Below are 22,946 nucleotides of genomic sequence, written 5' to 3' on the forward strand. Positions count from 1 at the left end.
GTATCACCCCCGAGAGGAGGGAATATATTAAACTTCTAAAAGCATAAAGAAGTACAATCTTAAGAAGGTCCTCAAGAAATAAATGTAAAAAACAAAGCCTATAACAATGTAGAAAAGGATAAAAAATTACAAACAACAATCACACGGTGCATACAAGGATTTATGTGGTTCAGCCACGGTGAGATGAGATCTGTCTCATTATCAATGGAGAATAGGGTTACCGTCACTCATCCGCACACCTCTTTCAGATTGCATTACAAAGAAATAACCCTTGCTACAAATTTATAACGAAACCCTATACAGGAAATTTTGAACTTTCCTACAAGGGCATTGTAAGAAGACATCGTACCCCCAACAACAAGGATTCCTGAAAACCTTGAAACGTGTAACTCACAGTCCAGGCCAGTACACAATAGCATGAGCAAAAACATTGTCACATCCCTAATATCTAAGCCCTTTTAATTGAATTTTTGAAACAATTGATTTTAATTATTCTAATACATAATGAGCATTGAACAATTATCTAATCTAGTGCATGCCTAATATTGTATTGTTATCATTCCACGTTCAAATAGAAGGTACCATTTGGCTGTCTAGATATATAGAGTTTTCCAATGGAAAACAAATGAAGAGAGGGGAGGGTTCCTGATGCAAAAATGGTTTTCCATCTCTTTGGTTGTCTAGTAACTGCAAATGAGATCGAGCCCACAAGCTTTTCCTCTCTACCCCTTATTTAAAACTTTTTCTCTTCATATTTTATTAGATTTAGTTGTAAAACAAATTTTACGACTAATATTGATTACAAAGAAAATGGTATTGCTTCCAGGTTTCTTATAATTTTTTTGGCAATCAAAAGCGCAAATAAATTTTAAAGAAAAAGAATACTACACTACCCTTGTACAAATTTCTCTATACTCTCCTCACATAATAAACAGTGAAATCCACACTGATAATTCTCTTTCCTATTCTGATTATGTAGGCCCCATGTAGGCCCATATGAATGATACTATTTTCCAACCTCTCATTGATTATAATGTGCAAATTCCTTCATACACTGCCCTTATAAGAAAGCTCAATTTGCTTTTCACCTACCAATTCCAATACTTACAGATTTTTTCTTCTCCAAAGGATTCAAACTTCTCCTTCCTCATGCTAGGGCATTGTATGAGGATCCTCTATTTCATTCCTCTGTCTTCATTGTTGCCTTTATTCATTAGAAACAACCTTGAGATAGTTTGGGAGAACACACAAGAAAATGAAGAATATTGAAGAATTGGATGTTTCATGTTACCAAACAATCCCAAACTTTCTATAAATTTCAAAAATTTGGGCTTGCCTCCATCAAAAGTAGCATCATAGCTAGATCAATGGATTTGAACCCTCACCATGTAACAAAGTGTGATGAACTGCAATATATATGAGAAGAAATTAATTAGGAGGTTGTCCTTATCACCTTTATTTGTGGGTGGAAGTTGTTGGATCATGATTTTTAACAAATTAATGGGTTTGTATTTTTTTTGGCCAATGTATGAATGGGGGGATTTGATTTTGGATCACATCAATTTTCTCTTCTTAGATATGTCTTTTCATAGGAATAACCCTCAGCCTATCTGATCCCTTCATCCTAACAAATCCAAGAAAAGGAAGGAGAAACCCACCTCAAGCAAACCCTGACTTTGAATTTTTCTCATTAATAGTAAAATAATGACAATTGAAAAGAAAGCCAAGAACTACTTTGTACGACCATGCCCAAGGTATTTGATTTGTGCCGCTATAAGAGGAAGAATAGTTTCCAAACCTAAACCCACATTCCGGCCTCATTCTCATATATTTAACTATGGGAAAGTGTTTTTTAAGAAAACAGCACAGGGAAGCGCACCAATGGGTTTTGCCTCGCGGAAATGACATCAATCCTAGAAGGGTAGTGAGGTTAAATCATGAAAGGAAGAGAGAGATAGACACAAAGGTGTTAGCGTATCTTATCCCAATGGATCAGAAAATCTTTTCTCCCTAACTATTTAGAGAGAGAGAGAAATCTAGGTGAACCACCTTGGGAAGAAATCTAAGTGACCCAGCCGCAAAAAAAACAACCCTCATCTTCACTTAAAAAATGCAACAAGTTAATGGGTTCAAGGAAGGACGAGGTAGTAGCCATCATTCGAGAATCAGGGACAAGCACATTCCTAGCTTGTAGGCAAACTGAAGTATAAGGTTGTTCTGTATATCTAACAGTACTTATAGTCCTTCCAGGTTCAAAATCCAGGTATTAGACTTGGGATCGGTCATGGCCAAAACCTTTTCGGACCGAAATTGGATCGGTCCAAATCATTTAGGATCGATCAAAAAACCCCCCAAAATCGTTTTTTTTTATTTTTATGGATTGAGTCATGTATCGGCTAGAGTTGGTGGATGCTGTGATCTCGGGATCGGATCGGTCAAAATCGGTTGATATCGATCAAGTTAATATAAAAAAACTTAAAAACTTTGAAAAAAAAAAATTCAGTTGGATCGATCAAGGATCGGATCAACCGGTCCAACCGAGTTGGGCGATCCAATCAACGATCCAATCAAACCTTGTTGTATTGGTCAAATCTTGGGATTGACCTCAATCGATACCAAATCGATCCAACCAATATCGGCTGATCTGATCCGATACCTCAAACCATGGTCCTTCCTTACAGAATTCCACAACAATCACCTCTTGCTATCAAGGCTGCAAAATGTTGTTAAAACCTCACCTATTTTATGAGCTAGGGCTGTACTTTGTTGTCTAGAAATTAACAAATATTTTCCCATTAAAACATTAGAGATTTGTTGACTTTTGGATGAGAAAACATTGGAAAATTGGTAACTTTTTTGGATAAAAAACCAATTTCACCTTCAAATTTTCTGTCCTTTTTAAAAAAAAAAATTCAGTTTCATTTGACTGATTAAAAAACAGATGACATGCAGAGAGCTGCTGTCACTATCTATATGTGTACGCATGTAACATGAATTTTAGCTTAGAATGCGAGTACACCATATATAGCTCTTCAAAAGAAGGGGTAGTAGGACTGTGTACATTATGATCCTATCCAGATTTACGCGGCGGGAGTCTTGTGCACTGATAACGTCCTTTAAATATGAGTACCATAGTTAAGTAATGAACCAATTCTTGTTGGAGAAGGATATGAAATGTTTGAGAGTGACAAAGCATGATGATGAAGGAGGTACGTTAGGCCATTGTCCCTTGACAAGTACATGAGAAGGTTGGAGGGCTCTAATTATAATGCCTTTATATCATCCTTTTAAGCTTTTAATTGGTTTCATGTCATCTATGACTAATCATTTTCGATGCATTTGATAACTCTAAAAGATTACTTAAACAATACTTCAGTCTGTGTGTTTGTTTAGAAATCTCTCTCTCTCTCTCTAAACACAACAAGTCTTGTAAAGTAAAATGATACATTATGGAGGGAATGTCATGTCTTGGAGCTTAGCTGACTTTGTTGTTGTTGGTGGAAAGCTGTTACCACTATAAGTGATGGGGTATACACCTTTTTTGAGGAGTTGAGAGTTTGTTTAACAATTAACAAGTATGATATGGACATTTCTTCAAGATTAATGGCCCAACAACTCCACTCCACTCCACTCCACTCCACTCCACTTGTGTTAGTTCTTAAGCTAGATTAAGATTGAAAATGCATTAATGATATAGTGAAAAAGTCCACCATTCTATGCATTAATTGTTTTCATCCAGCAAGAAAAAGAGGAGAATCTTTTTTGTTTCCCTTTCAACTGGATTATAAAGTTCTTGGACCACTACCAGGAGAGTTTGATCACTTCATCATTAATCGGATTAAACTCAATGTTAGTATTAGATACCTCTTAAATCAGATTAAGGTGGTGTTGACATTTTTTGTCCCAGTCGGCAAAAATGCTACAGGACAAGACATTTAGAATGAAAGGTTCATAGAGGTGGTTGGGGAGGGGGAGGGGGAGGGGGAGGGGGGTGGGGTTCAAGCCCATGTATCCATCAATTTGCCCATCAAGATTAAGCCCATAGAGGCATCTTTCAAGCCCTAGAACTCTATTAATTCAGTCCATGATGACCCACAAGCAATAATGCATGTGGAAAAAATTTTAAGGATTAAAGAACGCTACCCAGGCCCGGCCCGGCCCGGCCCCGCCATAGACCATGTACCGTACCATCGACCTTCTCGTGCTTGTTGCAGCCCTTCCTTCCTTCTATTGGTTCTGCTCTGTGACCCATGATGAGCTAGTGGGAGAAACTCTGGGATCATGTCTTCGAGGATGAATGGCGCTTGTATTTCTTTTTCCTACTGAGAAAACTGTGTCTTTCATTACTGATTGTATCTTGAATTTACGTTAATCACCCCTATGGTTTCAAATAATTATGTTTATCACTCCTACAATTTCATCTATTTCATAAACCTCTCCTGTATTTTGAAAGATTTTTACAAACGTATCCCTACCATTAGATGAGACAGTTAAGTAATGATGTCATCATCCAAATATTAATTAAATATCCATAATACCCTTAATGAAGGTGCTTTTATATAAGGGAAATTTACATCCATCACCCCTGTATTTTCCAACAATTACATCTACTATCCTTGAAATTTTAAAAATTACATACATACCCCTGAGTGCTAACTCTGTTAGTTTTAATTTGAAAAGCTAATTTTGCCCTTTCTTATTTGTTATTAATAAACTCACCCCCATCCACCCTTGTTATCGTTGCATACCCTATTATCTGGACCGACAAGGGTTTGGGAGTCGACGACCTTCCATTTTGCGATCACCTGTTGCTCCGACGGAAGTGTTATGCTTGATTTGGCAGAGGATGTGTGGGCGATGATTTTCCCTTTTGAGACGATGGTGTTTCAAGCAAATGGGGGTAAATATGTAAAAAAAACACTTTTTTTTGGTGATTTTTTTTATAAAAAAATCAAGGGTGGTAGACGTAGTTGTTTGAAACCACAGGGATGGTAAACATAAATTTCCCTAATAACAAATAAGAAAGGGTAAAATTATTCTTTTCAAAGTAAAACTAACAGAATTAGCACTTAGAGGTACATACATATTTTTTAAAATTCCAAGGATGGTAGACATAATTATTTGAAAACACAGGAGTGGTAGACGTAAATTTCCTTTTTATTTTTATTTTTATGACTTCCACTTCCTTTTTACCTTAGTCAATTAGGACCCCATTTCTGATCTATATGACTCTATCCATTTATGATTTCCAATAATATAGAAATGGGTTTTTGATAAATGCCCCTTTGAAAATGCCTATTTGTTCAAATGCCCTTTGCAACTTTTCTAATTGTAAATGTCCCTTAATTTTAAAACATTGTAGCATTTTGGTCCAGTCCATTAATTTGGAATGTTAAAATGCCTTTTTAATTAAAACCGATCAAGATTAAAAAACAAAATGAGCAAATTGCCCTCATCTTCCCCAAATGGTTTAGAGTTTGAAACTGAATTTTTTTTCCCAAATCGTTTAGTGTTTGAACCTATCTGAAAAGCAAGATCACAAGCTGTCCAAAATTGTCCGAAATTGAACGCCTTGAGCACTATGTTCAGGTGCTTTTTATTTACAGTTTATGTAACTTAATTTGGAGTCCTAGGTTGAGTAGGAGAGTCAATAGCAGGTCTAATTTTGTTTTTCCGAGTAGTAGGTCAAATTCCAAGTTAGTTTAGGATTGTTTGAGAATTAGTGATGTACTGCCATAGACCTCCCCTACAAATTTTAAAGTAATAAATCTTGTTTTTCTGCAATTGAGAGCTGAGTGGATGCAAAGCCAACTACAGTGAACTTTCAAGTACCCCTAGGTGGAGTCCATGAAGCAGTAAGGTGGACTTCTTTCCCCTCCTGTTTTAGTTTTTATTTCTTACTTTCCCTTTTTCATTCTTCAAAATACTGATCAGTGATTTCAAGATCTTTGCTGTCTTAGGTGATACCCTGTTTTAGAAGGAATTCTCTCCCATCGAGTTTATTCCAGTTCAGTTTGATCTGAAATTCGGTGGTTGATGTTTTTCTACTATATTCTATTGATTTCTTAGTTGAAATACTCCCTTGGTTCTGGAATTTTCGGTTTCCATATTCTGAATTCTATTCTTAGCTTGTTTTCTTCTTATTTTGTTATTCCAGTTTATTCTCTGTTAGTTTCCTATTATTTCCTATTCTTCCCCGCTACTGGAGATCCACTGTGCGAATTCTTCTCTTGAGACCTACACATAAAGCATGAGAATGTTCAAAAAATGTTCACCACATGCCAATTGCGGGGAATTTGGCTCAACTAAAACAGAAGTATTTCTAGGGGAAAGCAAGAGATTTGTCAAATTCAAGTCCACAGAGTGCAGTAATCCCGTTTTCTCACCAACTCGCATGCTCTTTTTTTCTCTTCCCCTCAAGATCACAAGCTGTCCAAAATTGTCCGAAATTTTGGTATAATTTCCCCTCAATTCCCCCCCCCCAAATCAGATGGGTTCAAACCCTAAATAATTTGGGGAAGAAATTCAAATCCTAAACCATTTGGAGAAGATGAGGGTAATTTGATCATTTTATTCTTTAATTTTGATGGGTTTTAATGAGAGGGGCATTTTAATCATTAGATTCCCTAAAACTAATGTTTAACATCCCAAATTAACAGATTGGACCAAAATGCTATACTGTTTTAAAATTAAAGGGTATTTGCAATTAGAAAAGTTGTAAGAGGGCATTTGGACAAATGGCCATTTTCAGGGGGGGCATTTGTCAAAAACCCTATAGAAATTGTTGATGCATTGTAGGTTGTAAATCAATCAATATATGTTACTTGTAATGTGGCGCAGATGACAGGATCCCAAGACTTTTTGAGGTTGTAGCTTAGTTCCCACTGTGAAAGCTCAAATGGAGGTAGCTCATATCCTATGTTATATCCCTACTAGGTAAATCTAGAGCTTATGCTGATTACCATTACCATCCATTCAGTTTGTTCTGGTTTAACCTGTACCATATAGATTCCCCTACTAAAATCCATAGAGCCAAAGTAACATAGACCCCCTTCTGTCCCCTTCCCTTGGTACATCTGTAGTTAGTCCAGATAGCTACTCATATGCTCCAATGGCTAGGCATACCTGCAAGTTTTTGTCCTGGGAATGTGGAGCAGAAATCCAGCTGTCACCTGACAGAGTATAGATCCTAGAGAATCTCACTCAAAAGTTGAACCATGGGTGCCATTATCTTGCTTACAAATTTTGACCTTCAAAGGATGTTTGGGTGATGGTGAAATAGAACTTTAGGGCAGCCCTTTGAAACCAAAATTTCAGCTTGGCTAACTGCAGCAGCAACCATATATGAACAGTTGGGTATAATATCACAACCAAAACCTGTTCAAGAATCTAAGTGCATATATGATATGGGACGGTTTCTCCGCACCCACAGTGAATGGAGAATTCCTTGCCCATGGGTTTTTGTCTTGGGATGATTATCAAGAATAGTGGGAGGGCGTTATCGACTTATACAACAAGAGGACAAAAATAATAATGACTCTAGATGAGTGGGTAGAGGAAAACTTCTTCTATATAATAAAAGCTTTCTGTGGTGATTAATAGAGGGGTCATTTGTTAGAGCAATGGTAAAACGGCTGCTAGGGCAAATGGCAGAGTTCAACCGATCTATGAGAAAATGATCCAAGCTCCAAAGGAAAGACTAAAGTCAACTATGAAACTATAACAAAAAATGATTTTTTTATATGGAAAAAAAATTGGGTGAAGGATGGGGTATAATTTGATCAAATAATTTAAAATTTTAATTAAATTGAGCATAATTGCATTAACCTTTATAATTTCTACTATTCAAATTACTTATATGGTGTAGACACCACCCCCTTTCTCGCTGCAATATGTACAATCAATATAAAGTCCACCTTTGACCTGGCTTCACCACCAAAATGGAGTCTCTTCTTCTCTCCAAGAACTCAATGATGTCGCCATTTTTGAATAGGGCCACAATTTTTTCCATTGGAGGGAACCCACACTGGGATCAATCAGTGATGACCTTCCATCAGATCAGCAAGTGTAATCTTCCCACAATTGCCAGTGTCCAGTCTATCAAATTGGTTGCAGATCTGTAGAATGTCTTTCTCTGCTACCTTTCCCATCTCCTTTAGCTTGTATATAACATACTCTGATTTACTGAAAGTATGAAATACAAGATAAGGGCAAGATTTATTCAGTACAAGAGACAAATCCAAAAGTCTGAGATAGTTATGGACGTTGAGAGAAGTAACAAAGATATGAAAGTAAAGATTACAACCCCATGGCAGAACAGTTCAAAACTACAGAAATTTGAAATTGGAAAAGATTACAAAAGCTTGGGGGCTGGAAAATATAGATGGTAACCAGAAACTTGAAATTGATATGTAACACAATAAAATCTGATGTTCTTGATAAAATTGATCAAGTTTCAGTTGACATGTCAAGACATTTTGTGAACTTCAACCAAAAAAATAATAAATAGTTTCACCTTAAAACAAAAAATAACAGCCAAAGTTATCTCTTCAACATATAAAAGTCGAGCAAAACAATTCCTCCACTAACTCTACTCCCCAAGAGTATGAACTCTCTCAGTAATAGATACCCAAAATATACTATCTTGTTTGTGGTCTACAAGCCACCCTATAAGCTCTCTCAGCATACATATCAAAGGCCTGCCTACTATTCCTATCCAACCAAAGGCACTGAAGGACAGTATCAGTGACCACAATTTCATGACTTGATGACTGATGCCCAAGATCTTTCCCACCCTGGTATATCAAACCACACATCAACGCCAATGGAAATGAATCAATCTGACCAACTGATTCAGCATCACCATTCATGTAATACTCGTTACGATTGTTTTAATAGATAAATACTGAGGATATTATTATATATTAAGAATAAGAAAGAGAGAGGGCAAAAATCCTTTGAAGTAACTCTCCTATTATCTCAATAGCTACCTAAGGAGAAGAAAAGAGTCCTAACCTATAAAAATCCTAAAATTGGACTTCATAACAACAAGCTTAAGCTGTGAAAACTCCAAATTGCGCTGTCAATCAAGCCTTTTACGATCCTAACCCAGCAAACAGGCTTAGTAGCTGGATCAGGCCATAAATTTCCAACTTATGAGAGCTCCTTGTCAATATAGGTGCACACAGCCCACTCCCCTGTCCATGCTATTCATGTCTCCAGCCACTAAGTCTAGTCCGTAGAGATTGAGGAGAGCATACATTATATCTGGGTCACCACACCAAAGGTCACTCCACAAATGAACATTAGAGCCTTCACCCACCTGAATTCAACGAACACTAATTTATACACTGAGTCTCCACAGCCTCGGTGCAAAAAAATGGTTTTTTTTCTTTTTCAAACCGTTTTTTTTTTTCAGGCCAAGAACACTCACCAGGAAAGCTTCAAATCTTTTAGAAATTTTTCCAGCTGAGGAGGATTATATAGGTTAAGCTACATCCACGTTAACAACCCCGACCCCCCACATCCCATCCCACTCCCACCTTAAAAAAAAAACAGGATCACAGTCAAGAAAGTGTATCAGATCACCAACCTTAGGCTTTTAAGTTTGAAAGGATCAACTGACATCTGATTGCATCAAAACCTTGGAGATCTAAAGCAGACCCAAATTAAAATAATGAAATTTTCATCTGACTAGGACCACCAAACAGATCAGCCAATACAATTATAACAAAGCAATCTTAATAAACAAATTCTGTACTGGTTGACCATAAGAATTCACCCCAAATGATAATCAAATTAAAAGAAACTATGCAGATAATCTATTACCAACTAATATTCCAGAGAATTTCCAGTTAGTCAGGAAAACCTAAGCAGGTTACTTGATCAGCTAACCATGGTGGTCTGGCAAGTAATTAAATCAAACCAATCTTAATAAATACCAGTTATTTCAAAATCTGAGTCACCACTCAATATAACCAGCTAAGGAGATGCTTCTTGTAGCAGGCAGCATTCGTATGTATCCATAGTGGAACCATCATTCAAGAATACAGCCCATGACAAGTTTTCCATCTTACACTCAAGCAATAACTCAGACTTGTGACTACAGAAACCTCAATGCAGTTGTTATATTTTTGCCAACAAGGGGAAGGGTTCTCTGGTCTGCACAGTGCACACATTTAGTGCCACGTGGCAGGTCAGATGGAGCTGAAACTTTGAGGACAGCTCGATACCAAGGTCCCCTGCTCACATGTCAAGTTTCAGCCCAAACAGATTGGTCAAGGGGACAAATATAGATTTGAAAAATCCAGGACCATGGCATGGGGCATTGCCAATACATGACAAAAGAAAATACAAGGGAAAATGCCAATACATGGGAAGCTACATGATTGAGTTTGAGTTTGAAATTTGAGAAGTGACCAATCTAGAATGTGTTCCATATATACAATGACCAGACTTGCCACATCACCCTTTCATGTGGCCCCACTAATGCACATAGCAGAGATACCAATCTGGTCTGCATAGACCAGAAAAACTTTTTCCAATTTGTGAACTTACTATTTTGACATAAAAAGTAAAACTTCTAAGGAAAAAGTTTTTCTAGTGTGACAAAACTAGTCCTGCATCATTTGCTGCATGGATGGATGTTGTGGCAATTTTGATTGTATGGATATCCAGGAAATGGCCTAAGATTGGCCACATGTCAAATTTCATACTCAAATTCAATCATACACCCTCCCATGTATTAGCATATTCCCTTGTATTTTCAGCCACCCATTTCATTTTAGAAAAGCTTAATGTTTTCACTGGATTTTTAGATTTATTTCGCCACTTAGACAACACTCTGATTTGGCTGAAACTTGACATGTGAGTAGGGGCCTTCGGGGTCTAACTGTCCACAAAATTTCAGCTCTATCCAACTTGCCACATGGCAAATATTGGTGCTGGACCAAACTAGAAAAACCTTTTCCAACTTTTAATTAAATGAGACGTCCTGCTAGAAATTCCACTGACATCCACTGGCTATTGATAAGACTGCAAAATTGTATTATCTTTGATTCTTTGCTCACCTATGGTTCTTTCTACATAAAATTACCCCTCCATATTAAATTCAGTGCCAAGTGAAAGTTGGACAATACAAGAGCACACCAGTAACCGAAGTACAATTACGAACCTTATGATTAACACAGCATCAACACGAATTGTCAAATTTCCACCAAAACATTATACCCATCCACCTCTACTGAGGAAAGGTCAAACATCAACCACCAAAGAGGGTAATAATATTAATAACTGATCCCCTAGTAAGATTGCCCTTGTAGGCTCAGAAAAAGGCATTTAAACCAGACATTTAAAATTTGGGTCAGATAAACAGGTTGAACCAGGTTAAACCTGAAGTAGTCCCCTTAATGAAGAAATCTGTTCTATCTAAAGAGATGACCTCAGGTACAATCTTGAAAAAACTTTCCGCAAAACTATTGGATTTGGTCCTTCATTTTCAAGGGCTCTTCTTTCTACTGGGTAAGCACAATAAGGTACCTTTCATATCTATACCTGCAACCCATTGAAATTCAAAAACACAACCCGGAAACCATCAAACTATATTTAACAGAACACCACCAACCAACTTTCTCCAGACAAGAATAGTCCCCTCCAACTTCCCCACCACCAGTCTTTTACTTCTATCCACCAAATAAACAACTTAAAGGTAGTACACAATATCTTGGACTTTCTCCTTTCCTAATATCATTTGCTCTCATAGGAGATATCTTCAGCCTAACAATTTGACAAAGTCTTACTCTTCACCACTATTAGTAAAAAAGTGTTCTTGATGAATTTCAATGTCTACCAGTTCAAGATACCACAATCTAAGCGAACAATGTTCCTATTTACAACTTATTCTACGCACTGAAGTTTAAGCATCTTCTCTTCAGAACAGAGGCATTGGATAATGATATATCTAACAGATTTTCTGTAAGCAGTATCGGTAAATCAAGACACTTCCTGTTGCAGCAAAAATGGTTAGACCAAGTATATGTTTTGGGAATTCTATTCAGTACTTCTGCTCTACAGGCCTTGGCCTTCATTTTTATTCTTTTCCATATCATGTTCTCTTAGGCATCCTCTGCTTTCCGCCTACAGGATTGTATTCTTAATATTCTTCTCCCTTTCTGATAAAATTTGTTTTTTTTGTTTTAATTTAAAAAATCAAAACACATCCTACATATTACTTTTTCTCCAAATAGTGGATTAGGTATCTTCTCTTTGGGTAGCAATTCACCATGCTCTAATCCAATAGGAGAACTTACAAACTCTTGGTGAACCAGAGCTCCTGGATAATCAGACTTTAGGATTAACAAGGGCTTAAATGTTATCAAATTGATTAAATCCAGACCATAATATCGAAATATTGAATAAATTCAAGAGAGAATGGGAAGCTCAAAGTAATCCCCTTATTGTACCATAAATCTCCTTCTTGGCTGAGTTATCAAAAATCAAAACAAGTTTAAGAGATGTAGAGGCAAAGTGGAAACCAGTAACACGCACCTCACGAAACCATTGTTGTCCATGTCTGCAGCGAGAAACTGAGAGACAGTCATATCCTGACGGAGCACCCACTTTGCCATCATCCTGTGCCGCTTATCAATTCGAGCCTCAGCCAGATAAAGGAAGGCCCGAGCAACAGCCAACGTAGAGACCAGAAGCCAAATTGAGGCAAATAGACGACCAGGCATAGACTTAAATGCCTGATCACCATACCCAACCGTAGTAACAGACATGACCGAGAGATAAAACGAATCCAACAACCCTAGCTCTTCCACAAAATGCATGACACCAGTACCAATGCCAATGCAGATAATCACAACCCCCAAAGCCAAGGCTACCTTCATTCGAATCCTCATCCTTCCCTTCTTCACATCAACCAAATAAGACCTCGCATCATGCTTTCCCGTCCCCTTGACTGTACTCAAAAGCAAACTCTCCTGCAAATCAAGCACGTAACTCACCATGCCCGTAAGCAAGATATCAATGAACCCAAACCCAACCAAAACGAACATAATCGAGAACAGCTTCGTCGATGTCGAGTTTGGGGTAATATCACCATACCCAATAGTGCACATGGTGACGACACAAAAGTATAGGGCATCAACGACTGGATGGGTTTCGGTCGCCGTGAAATTCTTACGATTAAAGGAGTAGATTAGGACCCCAAGCGACATATAGATTACAAGAAGGACGAAAGCCTGACGAACGATTGATACGGAGGCATATTTGGGCTTTGGGATTGAAGCGTGGTCGACATCGTTGATGGTGGCCATGGCAGGGGCTGTCTTGCAGCGATGAAGATTCTTTTTGGTCCGATGGTGATTGGGATCTGTGAGCCATGATGACTGCTGTTCTTGCCTGGTGTCAACTGGGCGAGGAGAATTTACGCTTAGGATTAGGGCATCGGTGAGGAATGAAGATGGTTCAGTGGAAGGAGATGATGAACCGAAGATTATTCGGTCTTTGAGCTGTGATGGGGTTAAGGGATGGGTCACATCTTCCGCCTCTGGAAGAGGGCAGGGACAAGAAAGTGTTGAGGATAGTTGTAGTGGTTTTGGTTCTCTTAGATTAGGAAGTAATGGCTCTTTCTCCATTAAAGGGTCACTAGAAAATTTCTAGTAGTTAGCCGATAAACTAGATTCCAGGGAAGATTGGGATCACCATGACCCGCTTACAAGATTGGTGGACTCGTTACAAACAGAGATTCAAAGATACAGAGAGAGAGAGAGAGAGAGAGAGAAGAGATTCCTCAAAAGTTGAACAATGGATGACGAGAGCGAGAGCGAAAATGGAAAGAGAAACTGAGACAGCATTAAAGACTTTGATTGAATCAGAACGTTACAAAGGCGGAAAGACCGTTTTTATAGTTTACAGTAGGCCCAAAACAAAACCAAAAAAAGTTAGGGTATGTTTGGTTGGTGAGAAATGAATAGAAAACAATAAACCAAAAGCAATGATGAAACCAATGATGAAGTTGTAAGTGTTTTCTCTAAGGTGTCTAGAGTGTGCTTGGTTGGTATGAAATGGAGAGAAAGTAACAAACCAAAAGCAACGATGAAATCAATGATGAATGTAAGTGTTTTCTCCCTTTTTTTGAGAAAAAGGAGGTTGCATGGCTCCTACACAGGAGCGTGCATGCAAAATTACTGTCCAATCCCTCCTAAAATCAAAAGTGTTATATATGTGGATGCTCATATGTATGCTTTCATTGGTCTCCACGCTCGTGCAAGAACCATGATCAAATAGCAATCTCTTGCCCTCTTTTTTTAATAATTTAAAATTTCTTTTTTTTCCTTACCAAACAAACATAGCTTGAAGGTAAAAATCCTAACATCCCCCATCACCACCTTTTTTTTTCTCAATCTTATGCACAATTACCAACATCCCTAAATAGTCTACACTTTACACCACTAACTAACGAGTATGCCTGCTGTTTTTTAAGAACTCATTGGTAATTTATGGCAAAAGTGGGAAACAATCTTTATTTCCTTACAATGAATGAAACAATGTTAATATGACGGTTGCTAGCATCGGATGGATGAGTATCATCAAGACAAATCACAAGTCAAATTTAGTGGGCTATCTCTATCATATCGAGCATAGATTTTGGATTAGTTTTTCTTATATTTTCATGTTCAGTTCAAGAAGAGAAAAAAAATTTCGAATATTTTTCACTTTGATTGATTATTGACACATGAGAGGAGAGCACTATGTAAGACCTGACCAAGTCACCATGTGGAATATAAAACAACCAGTGGAGGAATACTTTGTTACATAGTTAGTAGAGGAAATCCAGTCCTTTTATTCTAGAATCTTTTATTATAATGATGGTTAGTAGCATTTAAATTTCAATATAAAATTAATTATTAGTATGTATTTATGTTGAAAATGTCTATGTACTAATGTATTGTTATTAGTTTATATTCACATAAAAGACTAGATATTGAAATCTATATGTTTGTAGACATGATATAATATATGAACGGCAATGAATAGGAAAAATGTCAATAAATAAGTTTAGTCAAATATAGTTGTATTTTTTAACTCCAATAAATGAGTTAGTGAAACACCAAGAAACACGAAAAAACAAAACAAATTCATGCAAGAAAGACACAAGAATTTAACATGGTTCGCACACCAATTTGGTGTGCTACATCCACGAGCGAAGCTGAAGATGATTCATTTGTAATGGAAGAAAATACCATATTGGTTTTCAAGTTGACCGACACCCATGCCGATATTGTGGACTAAAACCATGCTCCCATCTTCTTAGGTGTCTTCCAATGGATCTTTTTTCTCTCTCCCTTATATATTTGTATGTTTGGGTTAAAGAGAAGCTTTTTTTTTTTGGTAAGGAAGAGAACCTAGTTGATAAATTCTATACTTGTGCTTTGGGTCTGCCATTGTCAACTTCATTTTGAGTTGAGGTCCTCTAGTAGAGAGAGTCTCCCATTTGGGTGAGTAAGTCCCCAAGAGACCCTTGTTCTGGTTTCTTCTGGTTTAACAACCAGTTGCCTGGTACTCAGTAGGTTCATAGCATCTTCAGGACAGAGGAGATGATCCAAAATTCCAAATAGATCAGCTCCTGAAACCACTGGATTGGAACCTATATACTAATGGTTGGTCACACTATATATATACCATTATCATGACTAATTTCAAAGAATTAACCACCCCATTCATTGACTGTTACACATGATAATACACATAATTAAGATGTTTTAATTAAACCTGGCACACCAAACCACATGCTCTTCTATGTGCAAAACATATATAATCAAGTTTTTTTTTTTTTCAGATTAGTAGTTGAGAAATTAATGATTCCAGCAAATTACTGAAAATATTCTATAATCTATTCTAAACAATCCATTCCAACTATTTCTTTAGAAAGATAGATTGCTAAAACAGAGGCTATACATATTATGACACTTGAAAAAAAAAAAGCTCTTACTAATGAAGATGATCATATAAAGTTCAGTATACATACCTTATGGAACCATCATTATCTAGATCGGCCGCCACTAGATCACCTAGAGTCATCTTTTTCTGAAGTACCCATTTCGCGATTTTTCGATTTCTCTTGTCAATCCTTATCTCAGTCAGGTACAAAAAAGCCCTAGCAACAGCCAGAGTACTTACTAATAACCAAATTATAGCAAAGCATCTGCCCTTTACTGTCACGAATGCATAGTCTCCATAGCCCACTGTGGTCACCGAAGTTACTGATAAATAGAAACTGTCTATCCAGTTCAATCCCTCTAGTATATGAACCATGATCATTCCCACAGCAATACAAGCAATAACAACAACTAATGCCAAACCTACCTTCATCCTTATCCTCATTCTTCCCTTAGTTTCGTCGATTATATAAGCTCGAAGCATTGAATTAATCCGATTTGCATCCACTGCACTCAATAGCACTGCTTCTTGCCTATCTAACACATATGTTACTAATCCATTTAGCAATATACCGACGAAACCGAAACCAACTAGTATGAAAAAACATGTAAAAAGCTTAGTAAATGTAGTGTCAGGCAATATATCTCCATACCCAATTGTGCAAAGAGTTACCACAGAAAAATATAAAGCATCTACTGGTATGTATGTCTTATGACCAGTGAAACTTCCACTTCTCATCACATAGATGATAACACCAACTACTATATACAAGATGATACCAATGAAGGCTTGTTTAACTACCCAAGGGGTTGATCTCAAGATAGGCTTGTGAGCTGTAGAAATCTCCCTTAAGTCTGTGAATAAGCATGGAGCACTGTGTGAACGATGTGCTAGTTGTCTATCTTTGCTCAAGTTAGCTACGAGGTTGAGGTAAGATGGATTAGTTGTCTTGCAAGTCAACGATGGAGAGATGATCGGAATGCTACCTTCTGAATTGGTACGATGAGGAGTTGATAGAGGAAGGTCAAGGAAATCAAAAGATTTTGGTCTTTGCAGGGTAAGTTTGCTAGATTTATTTCCCACTTCCTTGGAGAGGAGGAGCTCATCCATGGCAGAACTTTGTTACATTATATCAAATTGATATTTAAGCTCTGCGTAGTGATTTATGTTGTTTTCTATCTTTTTCTGGACTCCTCAAGAAATCAGTTTGTTTCAACAAGAAGTCAATCCAGAAGTATGGAAGGGTTGGTTTCCATGGGTAATTCATCCATGGGTCAAGGACAGCACAAGCTCAACTAAAGCCTTTAGTGCTTCCAACCATCAGTCATCCCCATAGCTAGGCTGTTTGGTATCAGTAGTTACATTGCCAAACCCCAAATATCTCACACAAATAGGATACAGGGATGTCAGGCATCAAGAAATCAGGATCTCTCATTTCAAGTTGGCTGTGACCACACATATTTTGAGGCTAAAAAAACAAATTGTTTCTTTGTCCCTGATGGAACTCTAGAGTGAAAATGGATCAGGCAATATTCTGACAGTATAATAAGCCATTGTTTTAAAATAAAATAAAAAAAAAATTTCAATGATTCTTGATTTCTGAACCCCTCTTTTAGATCAGTCATGAATACAATTGAATCTTTATGTTTGACCATTTTTCTTCTTTTAAACAAGTAAAATAGCCTAGAATCAATAAAACTTATCTCTTGAAGCAATAAATACAAACCTTATGAAATAGAAATTTCAAAAAATTGCAGATATGCTGAAATCTTTGATTTTTCTTAATCCAGTTTCCAGGTTCTGGCTACTTCTGATCCGATTTGAATTGGAATAAATGAAATCCAATCCAGTATCTAATTCCATTAATTAAACTTTGCAGGAAGTACTCAGAACGGGGTATGGGGTCAATTCTGAGTCTAATCATCCCAAAATTGGCCGGGGAAAAAACCACTGGAATCAGCTGAACCCAAACCATATTATCTTGTTCCATCATATCTTCTTACAACCACATTATCTTGTTCCATCATATTTCTTACGAGTTACCCAACCAGTTGTAATAGGTCTACCCCCAAAAAAACAAAAACAAAAAGTAAAAGGAAAAAATGAAAATCCCTCTTGCTACAGCTGCTGATAAGAAGGGAACAAAGGGATTGAGTTGTATCTCATAATGGAGCCAAACCACTTAAATGGGAATAAAATGAAGCAAAATAATAGTGCACAAGCTTGGCTAATTTTTTCGCATTTATATTTAATGGTCAATAAAAAGTTTAAGAAATATGTAATGCTCCTTTTTTCCCCCTCTTCTTTGTAATTGAAATCCACTGAATAATACTCATCAACATGCTACTATGTTCATGAACCAGGTTACTCTCTCCCTGTATCCATGACATTTAGATGCAAAGAACAAAGGGTAGAAGGAACATAATTGTCATCAACCCATGTCATACTTGACAGTATTCTACACTCTAAGGCACCTTTGCCCACCACAAATATTAGCATCCAAGGTTTAACAGTAATCCACATGGCAGATGGGCCAAATCAGGTATCCACATGGCAGATCAGAACTAATCTCCCATTTGGTGTCACTAAGAGAACTTTTTGCCATTTTTGAATTTATTGAGGGGTCGACACACAGGCAATTCAAGTCTGGGATAAGTACATAACTAAACTAGTATGTTACGATCCGTAACTGCACAAGCAAGCTCAACCATACCACTTACACATTGCACATTGTTTGGATACACAAGTAAAAAAGAAGACCCAGATTTTCTGCCTGCAGTGAAGACACAGTCTTGAAATACAAAGGCCCCCTCCATCAAATGGAGCAAACTACCTGAAAATGTCTGGTACAAGTAATCTGATCTTTAGTACTGAATATTAATATATAATTTGGAACTAATCATCATCCTCAAGAACACTTCGACGCCTCTGGATCTGATGAAGTCATGGACAGATAATGAGTGCAAGAAATTACAAAGGCAACGAAAAAGTAGTACGCTGAAAAAATAATGTGACTCACCGTTACTTTGGTTTGCTTAGAAGTCTGACTGTTAATCTGCTCCAGCAATGATATAAGCTTCTCTTCAGACACCTAGAGATGAAAATGACTTAAGGTAATATTTTTTTATTTTTATGTTTTCAGAGAGAGAGGAAAAGTATGGAAGTGTCTCATTAATATCCTTTTAGGAAAATGTCATGAGAGATTAGATGCACCTTTCCACCTTACCTTCTCAACTATCTGACCCATTTGAGCAGCTCTCAAAATAACATCCTCAACCCCTCGTGCCTTCTCGGGTTTCACCAAAGCAATCCGAGCAACTATTGGGAAAAGAAGAAAGCACTAATGTAAAGAAGTATTGACTAATAATTTAGAAAAAGCAAATTGATGGTAAGAATAAAAATGGATGAGGGGGAATGAACATGTTGGCAATCATTGTGTACACCTTAATCTAAAATACTTCTAAGCTGTGCTACAGAACTAATCTCTCTAGGCTTTTTGTTTGTCACTAGATAACTTATATTATTTTAATCTCTCTCTTCTTTTTTACTTAGAATGAAATTTAGCAGATCTATCACTCTGTAAATTGTAGAAAACTCACCAGTAAGGCCAATAGAGTCAATTTAGAAGCTCAAATAAAAACCGTTAAGTGTCCCAACACTGGGGGATGTTATGTCAAATCCAACATCAAGTATATAAAATCCTGTCAAATATTTTGACATCCACAAACATTCCCTCGTGTTATTTAAATCTTGATGTGACAGTTCATTCTTCTTTTTCTTTTTCTTTGGGTTTGTGTGTGTAATAAGTAACAGTGGAAGAGATTTACTGATGAAGAAAACAGATAAAGTACAAAGAAATGATACAATAACAGACTGCCATAGCAAAACAGTAAAACCAGGAAACTAAGCCATTGGGAAAGGGCTGATGCAGATTCATGGATGAACTGGCTTGACCATTCTGGCCATCCACACCGAGAATCAAGCCCAAATTGGGATTTGGGTCTAGTAAGATATTTAGGATTTTATTTATTTTTAATGAAATAATCATGAAATCTTTTATTTGGGTAGGACACGAAGGAGATCAGATTGTGTTTTCCAGTTTCCTTATTTGAGTAGTTTCCTAGTTTGTCTAGTTTCTTTATTAGATGTAGTTTCTTTCCTTTTAAATAAGTTTGTAATACATTGGAGAAGTTAGTTGAATATGGAATAATTTGGTCAAGTGCTGCATGTGTTTGTGCGCTCTTCCCTTCTTCCCCTACAAGATCCCTGTCTCCATAGTTGTAAGGCACCGCCTAGGCCATCCAGGAGGAATATTGGATGCAAAGCGGTAGGCCACCTTACTGAAGCCAAAAGAGAATGAAGAATAACAATTTTCTCCCATCTCTAGTGTTTCATGCATCGAATTACTTTTTTGCCACTACTCATCCAATTTGAGTTATTTGTCACTGGTGGGTCACCTCTACTTTCAGTGGCAATAAAATCACTGAGCTCCTGTGAAACTGAAGCCAAAAGAGCATCCAATCTTTAGTCATCAAGAGCAACTACAAAAGCTCGTTTTGGATGTCCTTCACATGTTCCCATTGTTTCTTTCTAGCCAGATGCTCAGATGAAGCTATTGCAACCATCATGGAGCACTTAGCAACTAAGAAGCATAACATTGTTTGAAATCATGATTCCAAAAATAGACAAGGTTTATGTTCATTTCCTCTTAACAGTTAAACCAGAACTCTAAAGTGTACGGGCATTGAATCCTCATGTGAGAAACTGAGTAAACAACTTCTAAGAAACAGAGAAAACATTTGGTAAGCAAAATCCATTACCTGTCCAAGGAAAAAAAAAAGCTACTTAAACCATTTTCTAGATAATGTCATTTACATGCATTCTTCTTGAGTAAAAGAAATTTATTGCAGAGTTAAACAAACTAATCACAGTCCCTAAGATTCTATTTAGTCATAGACAAGGAGATGAGTTTCCATCAAATAAGCAATGGAAATAAGAAATCCCAACTTCAAGGAAAAGCAAACAGAAAAATGGGGTACTTCCCAACAAAGTGATATAGTACTTGTTAAGAAATACAAGCAAGTCAATAACAATATAATGAATGATGCAACTTACAATGTCTTTTCTTTTTCATTTTCTTTTTTGAGGGTGGTGAGTGGTGAGGTAAAAAAGAGTATTAACCAAAAAAAAAAAATTTTAACTTACGCCTCTCTCGTGCATCAGAGGATAAAATCTGACTCAGCATCAGTTGCCTCTGCTCTTCCGCTTCCCTGGAATTATAGGTTAAATGATTCCGTTCAAAATTGTTTTTAAGAACCAACCTCTACAGTATAGACAACTCATGGCATTATTATTATGTTGACAATGATGCCTACCTTTTGGAATCTTCCTGTGCTTTCTGCTGCTCTGAGTTCTGTTGATTTCCCTGGTTTTATGAAGGAGTTCATTCAGTAAGACAATTATAATTCACAAAGAAGAGACAATAAGCTGATCTATAGAATCTACATCTACTCAATCAACCCCTCCCCCCCCCCCCCCCCAAAAAAAAAAGGATCACTTACAAGGCCACGTTGCCCCATCAGCTCTTGCATTCTTCGTTGCCGGATAGCTTCCAACTCAGGATCAGCCTATATTGAAATCAAAAGCAATATTTGACCTCATAAACCGGACCAAACACACCAAAAAAAATGAAAACCATACATCTACTCAATAGTTCTCTTTCTGCTAAAACTTAAATATGACAGCCCAACCGCGCCCCCCCCCCAAAAAAAAAAAAAAAAAAACAAGAAGGGCACCCACTCCCTTTCCTTAATCCCGTAACGTTACAATCTTGCAACTCATTATGCAAAGACATAGCACGCATCAAGTACTTTAGAAATCCCTCAACTTTCGCTCAACGGCTTGCAGATTATGGTGTGTTCTCATCATTGAATGAGAAGAATACAAATCTAGAAGATCAGTTTATTAAAACCCTAAATTTTCCAACTAATGAGAGAAAAATCAATTAAAATATAAGAACTTCAAAAAATCGAGAGCATCAAGAAATGTTGGATCTCAGCGCATGTGTTCGAAATCAGCAAAACTAGTAACATATGGTTCTCACTAATAACAAAACAAAAGGTAACCTAGAAAAACGACTGATTGCAGAGATTTTTGAAAAGGCAAACAGAAGAAAGGAGACAAGAGAGAGAAAGAGGGTGAAATGGCTTCAAATGTACCATTTTTTGGGTGAAATTCTATCCGAGTGATGGCAGAGTAAAATCCAACCCCGAAAATGAACCACCTCCACCTGACGCAGCACCAGCAGTCCTCTTGAACGAAAAGTGTTTCGAAATTTCAGTGTTAAAACAACGCGGAGTCGCGGACTGAAAACTACAGCGCTTTTATTCGGGTGGACATCAGTGGAGGCCGCGCAACTAATATTCTATTTATTTAGTTAGCAAAAAAAAAATTCGAGCGAATTTTCTTTATTTATTTTAGCGAAAGAGATCCCTACGTGGGCGCCCAAGGTCATATGATCCCTTACCCCCGTGATGATCACCTTACCCCCTGAGTGGCAGGCCCATGTGTTTGGGCGCAGCTTGTGCTGCAGCACAGAGAACATGAGCCCTTTTTTTTAGGAGCGCTGTTCTCTGCACGAGAACGCACGGGGACACAGGTTATGCCCAGACACATGAGCGGGACGTGATGATCATTTCGGCCATTGGGGGGTGGGGTAGTCATTACGCCCACTAGTGTAGAGAACATTTTCCCTTTTTTTTTTTTTTTTTTTGGGAGGGGGGGAGTAATGAACATTCCCCTTTTTTTAGCTAGGAGAAGGTCACCTACTCATTTGCCACATGGTAAAATTAAATGTAAAAAAAATCTGAATTACAAAGATGGTGCACATATTATTTAGCTCCATTTGGTTGTAAGGAAAATTGAAGAGAAGGAAATCAAAATTTTCAAATCTAAAAAACAAAAAAGAAAAAGAAAAAACTTTTGTAATCATCCTACCGCAT

At 37.3% G+C, this 22,946-nt stretch overlaps 2 protein-coding genes across 3 annotated transcripts; both read right to left on the reverse strand.

Moving 5' to 3' along the window:
• Window positions 1-7,776: 7,776 nt before the first annotated feature.
• Window positions 7,777-13,678, reverse strand: LOC122651299 (two-pore potassium channel 3-like). Its single transcript, XM_043844635.1, has 2 exons — window positions 12,547-13,678; window positions 7,777-8,184 (listed from the first exon to the last, which is right to left on the reverse strand). Exons 1-2 carry the CDS (start codon window positions 13,638-13,640, stop codon window positions 8,037-8,039), a joined length of 1,242 nt encoding a protein of 413 aa, XP_043700570.1. The 5' UTR covers window positions 13,641-13,678; the 3' UTR covers window positions 7,777-8,036.
• A 4,849-nt stretch (window positions 13,679-18,527) lies between these two features.
• LOC122651302 (DNA-binding protein DDB_G0278111) lies at window positions 18,528-22,330 on the reverse strand. 2 transcript variants are annotated; one of them, XM_043844640.1, is made up of 7 exons: window positions 22,164-22,330; window positions 21,507-21,572; window positions 21,321-21,376; window positions 21,151-21,215; window positions 19,172-19,263; window positions 18,965-19,036; window positions 18,528-18,879 (listed from the first exon to the last, which is right to left on the reverse strand). In XM_043844640.1, exons 1-7 carry the CDS (start codon window positions 22,164-22,166, stop codon window positions 18,841-18,843), a joined length of 393 nt encoding a protein of 130 aa, XP_043700575.1. In that variant the 5' UTR covers window positions 22,167-22,330; the 3' UTR covers window positions 18,528-18,840. The 2 variants fall into 2 exon arrangements, with proteins under 2 accessions (XP_043700575.1, XP_043700576.1); XM_043844641.1 differs by having other exon boundaries at window positions 21,321-21,370; window positions 22,164-22,328.
• Between the last annotated feature and the right edge of the window lie 616 nt (window positions 22,331-22,946).

The sequence above is a fragment of the Telopea speciosissima genome, chromosome 2, assembly GCF_018873765.1.
Source record: "Telopea speciosissima isolate NSW1024214 ecotype Mountain lineage chromosome 2, Tspe_v1, whole genome shotgun sequence".
Lineage (NCBI taxonomy): Eukaryota > Viridiplantae > Streptophyta > Magnoliopsida > Proteales > Proteaceae > Telopea > Telopea speciosissima.